Source organism: Papio anubis, chromosome 12 (genome assembly GCF_008728515.1).
Source record: "Papio anubis isolate 15944 chromosome 12, Panubis1.0, whole genome shotgun sequence".
NCBI classification, from domain to species: Eukaryota; Metazoa; Chordata; class Mammalia; order Primates; family Cercopithecidae; genus Papio; species Papio anubis.
This window is the reverse complement of record NC_044987.1, coordinates 112506330-112516104: the sequence shown is the minus strand read 5'-3', so window position 1 is coordinate 112516104 and position 9775 is coordinate 112506330. Positions and strand designations below refer to the sequence as shown.

General features: G+C 50.9%; 1 protein-coding gene across 2 annotated transcripts; it reads left to right on the top strand.

Annotated features, from left to right (window-relative positions):
* The first annotated feature begins 282 nt into the window (after positions 1-282).
* Positions 283-2933, top strand: ZBTB3 (zinc finger and BTB domain containing 3). Of its 2 annotated transcripts, none has more exons than XM_021925640.2 (2): positions 283-666; positions 1188-2933. In XM_021925640.2, the coding sequence occupies exons 1-2, from the start codon at positions 622-624 to the stop codon at positions 2805-2807; spliced, it is 1665 nt and encodes a 554-aa protein (XP_021781332.1). In that variant the 5' UTR covers positions 283-621; the 3' UTR covers positions 2808-2933. The 2 variants fall into 2 exon arrangements, with proteins under 2 accessions (XP_021781332.1, XP_003909732.1); XM_003909683.5 differs by lacking the exon at positions 283-666 and adding an exon at positions 716-940.
* The last annotated feature ends 6842 nt before the right edge of the window (positions 2934-9775 follow it).

The following is a 9775-nucleotide window of genomic DNA, read 5'->3' as shown; positions in this document are numbered from 1 at the left end:
CCATCACTGAGCCGGGAGTCCCGGAACCTTAGCTTGGAGGAGTGGAGCAGTAGGGCATCTTGGATTTTTTTTTTTTTTTTTGATGGAGTTTTGGTCTGTCTCCCAGGCTGGAGTGCAGTGGCGCTATCTTGGCTCACTGCAACCTCTGCCTCCTGGGTTCAAGAGATTCTCCTGCCTCAGCCTCCCAAGTAGCTGGGATTTCAGGTATGCGCCACCATGCCCAGCTGATTTTTGTATTTTTAGTAGAGATGGGGTTTCACTATGTTGGCCAGGCTGCTCTTGAACTCCTGACCTCAAGTGATCTGCCCGTCTCGGCCTCCCAGAGTCCTGGGATTACAGGCGTGAAGCACTGTGCCTGGCCTAGTTGGTTCTCTTATTCTCTGTCAGCCTGTAGCGGGAGTGGCATGCTGTCAGCTCAGGTCCGACACTGCAGGGTTCCCAACCTCTGGCCTTCCCAGGAGAGCGCCGCATTCAGCGACTCGGTGCCGGCCACCTCCTGCCTGCGGGATTAGGTAGAAGAAGCTCAGCCAATCCTGAGAGCTCGGAAGCAAGGAAGGCGGGACAAGGAGGAAAAGTTGAGGACAGAACCGCCACCCAATCCAACGCCTGACTGTAAAAGCGATGGCGGCGAGCACCCAATTGCAGATGGCCGTTAGAAGGAGGCTGGTTAGTGGAAAGTGGACCAATCCGTGACAGGGGAGGGCAATTTTAAGCCAATTAAAACTGAGAAGGTGGGAAGGGGCGGAGCTCGCCCTGTGGCTGCTCGGTGGTGGGTGAGGGATCAGCTTTCTCTGCTAGTTCCCACCCTGGGAGTCCTTAGCCCCTGGAATGCGTGAGGGAGATGCTTAGGGAGTTTCCGAAGTGGGGCGTCGAAGCATCGCCTGGCAAGGCCTGGGAGCGAAAAAGATCCCTACTTCGTGGAGCCGTTGGAAGCTACCGGGTGGGCATCAAGGAAGCGGAGGGTGGCTAAGGGGCGGGACTTCCGGGGGCAGGGCTTATTGGCGGGGGTGGGGCCTGTTCTAAGGTTAGGCCGAGGTGGGCGGAGCTTATGGGAGAGCTTTGGGTGTGACCTAGGAGAAAGGAGGGCAGTAACTTAAGCGATTGTTTTGGGGTGGGAAGTGATAGTTACGGGCTGATAAGGTTGCTGGGGAGGTTACCTGTCTTAACCCACTGTCCTTTTTTCTCAGGGAGCCACTGGTGGGGACCTTTTTTGGGCCCCCTTTCCTTCGTGGGGTACTATGGAGTTCCCAGAACACAGTCAGCAGCTGCTGCAGAGCCTCCGGGAGCAGCGGTCCCAGGGTTTCCTTTGTGACTGCACCGTGATGGTGGGTAGTACCCAGTTCTTGGCCCATCGGGCTGTGCTGGCCTCCTGCAGCCCATTCTTCCAGCTTTTCTACAAGGAGCGGGAATTGGACAAGAGGGATCTGGTGTGTATTCACAATGAAATTGTCACAGCCCCAGCCTTTGGGCTTCTTCTGGACTTTATGTATGCTGGCCAGCTGGCCCTGAGAGGGGATACCCCTGTGGAGGATGTGCTGGCAGCTGCCAGCTACTTGCACATGAATGACATCGTCAAGGTGTGTAAGCGGCGGCTTCAAGCCCGGGCCCTGGCAGAGGCAGACAGTACCAAGAAGGAGGAAGAAACCAACTCACAGCCTCCTAGTTTGGAGTTTTTGTCCAGTGCTGCCCGTGGCCCCCAGCCTTCGTTGTCATCTGCTGAGACATCAGGCCACTGGGGCAAAGGGGAATGGAAAGGCTCTGCTGCTCCCTCACCTACTGTCCGTCCCCCAGATGAGCCGCCAATGTCCAATGGGGCTGACACTACACAGCCTGGCATGGAGGTTGACGCACCACATCTGCGGGCACCTCCTCCACCGGTGGCTGATGTCTCTCTTGCCAGCCCTAGTAGCTCCACTGAGACCATTCCTGCAAACTACTTCTCTTCTGGCATCCCAGCAGTTTCATTGGAGCCACTGCCAACTCTTGATGTGGGTCCTGAGAGTCTGAGGGTGGTGGAACCAAGGGATCCTGGAGGACCACTGCAAGGCTTCTATACCCCAGCCTCAGCCCCCAGCTCAGCCCCAGCCCCTGTCTCAGCCCCAGTTCCATCCCAGGCTCCAGCCCCAGCTGAAGCTGAACTGGTCCAGGTGAAAGTTGAAGCTATTGTTATCTCTGATGAAGAGACCGATGTGTCAGATGAACAGCCTCAGGATCCTGAGAGAGTGTTCCCACCTGGAGGAGCAGTGTATGGGGGACAGCCCTCCCAGCCAGAGGCTTTTGAAGACTCAGGGGCAGCAGGACTGGAGGAGGTGGGGCCAAGTGACCACTTCCTGCCTTCAGACCCTCATCTACCCTACCATCTGCTGCCAGGTGCAGGGCAGTATCATCGAGGACTGGTGACCTCACCCCTGCCTGCACCCGCATCCGTGCATGAGCCACTTTACCTGCCTTCTGAGTACGAAGCAGGTCCAGGAAGCTTTGGGGTTTTTACTGAGGATGTTCCCACCTGCAAGACATGTGGGAAGACCTTCTCATGCTCTTACACACTACGGCGACATGCCACGGTGCACACACGTGAGCGACCCTATGAATGCCGCTACTGCCTGCGGAGCTACACACAGTCAGGGGACCTCTACCGCCACATCCGCAAGGCTCACAACGAGGACCTGGCCAAACGCAGCAAACCGGATCCAGAAGTGGGACCCCTTCTAGGGGTGCAACCTCTCCCTGGCTCTCCAACAGCAGACAGACAGAGCAGCAGTGGTGGAGGGCCACCCAAAGATTTTGTACTTGGCCCCAAAAACTAACATCTAAGGAGCATGAGCTGACGCTAGGCTGCTCTTACCATCCTTAGATGGCAGCTCAGAAGGTTGGTGGCATCTCATCACCCCTGCTCGGTGACAAGAATAAAGGTTCTGCCCAGGCTGAAAGTTCCTACCCTTTTCTGTTTTTTTTTTTTTAGTTTTTATTTTTTTGAGACGGAGTCTCACTCTGTCACCCAGGTTGGAGTGCAGTGGCGTGATCTCGGCTCACTGCAAGTTCAGCCTTCTGGGTTCACGCTGTTCTCCTGCCTCAGCCTCCCAAGTAGCTGGGACTACAGGTGGCCATCACCATGCCCGACTAATTTTTTTTATTTTTAGTAGAGACGGGGGTTTCACCGTGTTAGCCAGGATGGTCTCGATCTCCTGACCTCGTGATCCGCCCACCTCGGCCTCCCAAAGTGCTGGGATTACAGGCATGAGCCACCGCACCCGGCTGCTTTTTTTTTTTTTGAGATAGTCTTGCTCTGTCGCTCAGGCTGGAGTGCAGTGGCATTTTCAGCTCACTGCAACCTCTGCCTCCTGGGTTCAAGCGATTCTCCTAACTCAGCCTCTTGAGTAGCTGGGATTACAGGAACGCACCACCATGCCCAGCTAATTCTTGCGTTTTTAGTAGAGACGGGGTTTCACCATGTTGGCCAGGCTGGTCTCGAACTCCTGACCCCAGGTGATCGCTCACCTCGACCTTCCAAAGTGCCGGGATTACAGGCATGAGCCACTGTGCCCAGCCTCCTACCCTTTTCTTTTTTTTTTTTTTTTTTTGAGACGGAGTCTCGCGCTGTGTCACCCAGGCTGGAGTGCAGTGGCGCTATCTCGGCTCACTGCAAGCTCCGCCTCCCAGGTTCAGGCCATTCTCCTGCCTCAGCCTCCGAGTAGCTGGGACTACAGGCGCCCGCCACCACGCCCGGCTAGTTTTTTGTATTTTTAGTAGAGACGGGGTTTCACCATGTTAGCCAGGATGGTCTCGATCTCCTGACCTCGTGATCCGCCCGCCTCGGCCTCCCAAAGTGCTGGGATTACAGGCTTGAGCCACCGCGCCCGGCCCCTCCTACCCTTTTCTTTGCCCAGCCAGATAAGCAGGACTCTGTGGGGCAGAGATATGACAGCTCTCTCCAAGGGCACTGGGAATTTTCCTGAGGTATAATCGCTTCTCACTGTATGTTCTGGAACATAAAGCTAGGAATGAAAGTATTTCTTTGAACTGGTGTTGGCTGATTTCTTCTAAAAACCGGCATGCTTTTATACCTCTCCTTCAGTTCTTTTTGGAATGTCACATCTGTACTTGGGATAGGGGTAGAGGTCAGATTGCTCATGAGGAAAAAAGTGGGACAAGCAGAGGGTGATATAGCCTTTACTTAAGAAAAGTATACAAAGTAAGGAAGCTTATAAAATTATGATTTATTATTGCAGTTGAGCTCCTGTCTTCTGGGCTGTATCAGATATTTCGTATAAATACTCATTTAATCCTCAACGTCAGGACGTATAGGGTCCACCTCCTGTTTTGTTTGTTGTTGTTCATAAACAAACTTGAGACTTAGAAATCAAAGTTAACTTGTTCAGGGTCACAGAGGCTAATTAAGGGGAAGCCAGCATTTGAACCTGGCTTGCGACTGCAAACACCCTGCCTGCTATACTGGTTAAAAACATTGTTTCGTCCAGGTGCAGTGGCTCACGCCTGTAATACCAACACTTTGCAAGGTGACCAGCCTGCCCAACATGGTGAAACCCCGTCTCTACTAAAAACACAAAAAAATTGTCTAGGTACGATGGCTCGCTCCTGTAATTACAGCACTTTGGGAGGCTGATGCGGGCGGATCACTTGAGATCAGGAGTTCAAGACCAGACTGGCCAACATGGTGAAACCCTGTCTCTACTAAAACTACAACTGTTAGCCAGGAGTGGTGGTGGGCACCTGTAATCCCTGTTACCTGGGAGGCTGAGGCAGGAGAATCATTTGAACCCGGGAAGTGGAGGTTGCAGTGAGCCGAGATTGCGCCACTGCACTTCAGCCTGGGCGACAAGACCGAAACTCCGTCTCAAAAATAAAAGAAAAATTATCCAGGCTTAGTGGCAGGTGCCTGTAATCCCAGCTACTCAGGAGGCTGAGGTAGGAGAATTGCTTGAACCCAGGAGGCAGAGGTTGCAGTGAAAAAAAAAAACATGTTTGAAGGGCTGTTGCGGTGGCTCATGCCTGTTTTCCCAGCACTTTGGGAGGCCAAGGTGAGGGATCCCTTGTGGCTAGGAGTTATAGATTAGCCTGGGCAACAGAGTGAGGCCTCCCGTCACTATAAAATAATAATAAATAGTTGAACATAGTTAACCAAGAACCATAAGTTGTTTTCTTTTTTTGTCCTTTTGCATATTTGGCTTTGTTCCCTTGTTACCTCTACTTTCCCCACCGAAAGACCTTTTGTTGATAGAATGGGTACTGTATTGATGATTTGAAACTTTTGCCTGCAAGTTGTAGATATGAATTGAATTCTCCGAAGATGAGACACTGAAAGGCAGGCAACACTAAGGCCCATGGTGGCTGACTAGTGGCGGGAGGTTGAGGGTCTGAGGTGCTGTCGCAATGATGGGTGCTTGCAAAACCTAAAGTAAGAAACTCAGGATGAGAGAATCTTACAGTTCATGGAGTCCAACTCCCTCACTTGAAAAGTGTGACGACAACAGTCTAGGGAGGTTTAGGTTACTCACCTAAGGTCACGCGGGTGGTTACTGACAGTGGAGATAGCAAAGAAATGGCAGTTTGAGGTGCCATCATTGGGCAAAAAAGAGCTCTAGGAATATGTGAGGAGTCTGGCCCCGCCTGTGCTGTATGAGGGTCTAGAGGTTTTCCTACAAGCCTTTCCTTGGTACATAAGGACGTGAGTGTAAATAAAGCAGGAAGGAAAACAGAAATAGGCTGGGTGCGGTGGCTTACGCCTGTACTCCCAGCATTTTGGGAGCCTGAGGCAGGCGGATCAACGAGGTCAGGAGTTCGAGACCAACCTGGTCAACATAGTGAAACGCCATCTTTACAAAAAATTAGCTGGGCGTGGTGGTGGGCGCCTGTAATCTCAGCTACTCGGGAGGCTGAGGCAGGAGAATTGCTTGAACCCGGGAGGCAGAGGTTGCAGTGAGCCGAGATCGCACCATTGCATTCCAACCCCAGGCGACATTGCGAGACTCCATCTCAAAAAAAAAGGAAAAGGGGGAAAATAACAAGTAAATATTCTTTTTTTTTTTTTTTTTGTTTGAGACGGAGTCTTGCTCTGTCGCCCAGGCTTGAGTGCAGTGGCCGGATCTCAGCTCACTGCAAGCTCCGCCTCCCGGGCTCACGCCATTCTCCCGCCTCAGCCTCCGAGTAGCTGGGACTACAGGCGCCCGCCACCTCGCCCGGCTAGTTTTTTGTATTTTTTAGTGGAGACGGGGTTTCACCGTGTTAGCCAGGATGGTCTCGATCTCCTGACCTCGTGATCCGCCCGTCTCGGCCTCCCAAAGTGCTGGGATTACAGGCTTGAGCCACCGCGCCCGGCCACAAGTAAATATTCTGAATTTTCTTTCTGTCTTTTTGAGTCGGTGTCATATTCAGCACTGTGAACCCTTACCAGCAAGTGACTATTTTTGAGTTACAGGAAGGAGAGAAAGGTGAGCAGTGATGTGGCTAAAGAAAGCTCCTTAACTAGGACATATGGGAAGCAAAAGATGGTTAACATTTTTCTGCTCAGTGAATTCTACGTTCTTTCACATTCTTTGTGTTGAAATAACCTTCTAGCTTATCTTTCAAATGGCTTCTAATTTTATTTATGCAAGTACCTTACTGCTTTAATTCCTTGTTGAAACAAGGCAAGATATAAATAAATACAATAAAAGCTATTCTAGCTGGGTGGAACACCTTTTCAAGTCTTCCCTAGAGTAAATATCAAATCAAAATGCCTTTATGAATCAGTTACCCTTAAAAGGGTGGATTTTACGGTCTGTATATCTCGATTTCAACAGAAACACAAAGCAGGAAAAAAAAAAAAAAACTGGTTGTCTCAGAACATCATTTCTTAAAATCAAGGCATAATAAATGGTCTATCTGTGTAGACAGTTGTGGTCACATGCACTACTTAGCTAAAGAGGCTCTGTTCCTGGTGAGATTCTCCTGAGGCGCAAGCATTTGCTTTCAATATCCAGCATAAAGTGCATGCTTTCTTGCAGGTGGCAGTCAGGTATTTGCAATATTTTTATTTATTTATTTATTTTTGAGACAAGGTCTCCCTGTTGCCGAGGCTGGAGTGCAGTGGTACTATCACGACTTCTTTGGCCTCCCAAAGTGCTGGGATTCAGGCATGAGCCATCATGCCCAGCCTGCAAGATCTGTAAAGCAGCAGCTATCACAGTTACAGCCACTGTGGTCTCATTATTATTATTATTTTTTGACGGATTTTCAGTCTTGTTGCCCAGGCTGGAGTACAATGGCATGATCTTGGCTCAGCACAATCTCAGCTCACTGCAACCTCCACCTCTTGGGTTCAAGCGATTCTCCTACCTCAGCCTCCCTAATAGCTGGAATTACAGGCTGTGCCACCACGCCCCGCTAATTTTTTTTGTATTTTTAGTAGAGGCGGGCTTTCTCCATGTTGGTCAGGCTGGTCTCGAACTCCCGACCTCAGGTGATCCACCCCGCCTCGGCCTCCCAAAGTGCTGGGATTACAAGGGTGAGCCACCAGGCCCAGCCTCATTTATTATTATTTTTTTTTATTTGAGACAGAGTCTCGCTCTGTCGCCCAGACTGGAGTGCAGTGGCCGGATCTCAACTCACTGCAAGCTCCGCCTCCCGGGTTCACGCCATTCTCCTGCCTCAGCCTCCCAAGTAGCTGGGACTACAGGCGCCCTCCACCACACCCAGCTAGTTTTTTGTACTTTTTTTAGTAGAGACGGGGTTTCACCGTGTTAGCCAGGATGGTCTCGATCTCCTGACCTCGTGATCCGCCCGTCTCGGCCTTCCAAAGTGCTGGGATTACAGGCTTGAGCCACCGCACCCGGCCTGTTGTTATTTTTTTTAGTTGAAGTTTTTTTTTAGACAGAGTCTCCCTCTGTCATCCAAGCTGGATTGCAGTGGGGGCTGGGATTACAGGCATAAGCCACCGTGCCCAGCCTGTGGCCTTAGTTTATCTGCTGAATGCTAGGAACAGTTTATGCCAATTTGTAGAGATGTGATCAATGAATTCTTTCTCATTTCCACTGGTCTTAATGCTCCCATTCATGGATTCAAGGAACCATAGGCTCCTGGGGATCAGCTCATCTAATTTCTAGTCTAACACTGAATCCTCCTTTTGGCAGTTGTTTATCAAACCTCCGCCTGAGGCCAGGAATGGTACCTCACACCTGTAATTCCAGCACTCTGGGAGGCCGAGGCCGGCAGATTACTGGGAGGTCAGGAATTCAAGACTAGCCTGGCGAAGATGGTGAAACCCTGTCTCTACTAAAAATACAAAAATTAGCCAGGCATGGTGGCGTACACACACCTGCGGTCCCATCTACTTGCTTGGGGGCTGAGGCAGGAGAATTGCTTGAACCCAGGAGGCAGAGGTTGTAGCGAGCCACGATTGCGCCACTGCATTCCAGCCTGGGGAACATAGCGAGACTCCATCTCAAAAAAAAAAAAAAAAAAAAAAAAATACACACACAAAAAAAAACAGGCCAGGCACGGTGGCTGTCACCTGTAATCCCAGCACTTTGAGAGTACAAGGCAGGTGGGATCACAAGGTCAGGAGTTCAAGACTGGGGCCTGGCCAAGATGGTGAAACCTCATCTCTACTAAAATAAAAAAAATTAGCTGGGCATGGTGGTGGGTGCCTGTAGTCCCAGCTACTTCTTGGGAGGCTGACACAGTGAGAATCTCTTGAATCCAGGAGGCAGAGGTTGCAGTGAGCTGAGATTGCACCACTGCACTCTAGCCTGGTAACAGAATCCAGACTGCCTCAAAAAACAGCCTGGGCTTTGTGGCTCACGCCTATAATCCCAGCACTTTGGGAGACCGAGGTGGGTAGATCACCTGAGGTCAGGGCTTGAAACCAGCCTCGACCAACATGGTGAAACCCCGTGATCTACTAAAAAATACAAAAAGGCCGGGTGCGGTGGCTCGCCTGTAATCCCAGCACTTTGGGAGGACAGACGGCTGGATCATGATGTCAGGAGATCGGTGACCATCCTGGCTAATAATGGTGAAAACCCCGTCTCTACTAAAAATACAAAAACTAGCCGGGCGGCGGAGCATGGTGCCTGTAGTCCCAGCTACCGGGAGGCTGAGGCAGAAGAATGGCGTGAACCCGAGGAGGAGCCGCAGTGAGCTTCTCGAGATCCGCCACTGCACTCCAGCCTGGGAGACAGAGCAAGACCCGCCTCAACAAAAAAAAAAAAAAAAAAAAAAAAAAAATACAAAAACTTTAGCCAGGCATGGTGGTGGTATGCCTGTAATCCCAGCTACTTGAAGGCTGAGGCAGGAGAATTTCTGAACCTGGGATGGAGGTTGCAGTGAGCCGAGATCATGCTATTGCACTCCAGCCTGGGCGACAGAGCCAGATTGTGTTGGGCGGGCCAACAACAGTCGGGCGCTGCGCTCAAGCCTGTATCCCAGCATCTTTGAGGCCGAGATCGGCGGATCTGCGTCGTAGACCGAGACCATCCCCGGCTAACACAGTGGAAACCCCCGCCTCTACTAAAAATACAAAACTTAGCCGGGCGAGGCGGCCTGCAGTCCCAGCTACTGGAGGCTGAGGCAGGAGAACAGCCCAGATAGGAGCGACCGCCTCAAAAAAATAAATAAATAAATAAATAAATAAATATATGGCATATATATGTACACACACATATATATGTAAATACATATTGAAGCGGCGCACGAAAAAACGCGGAAAGCGTTTCACGATAAATGCGAAAACGGTTAAACACCCAGAGTTACTGAACGAAGCAAATGGAAAAACGCG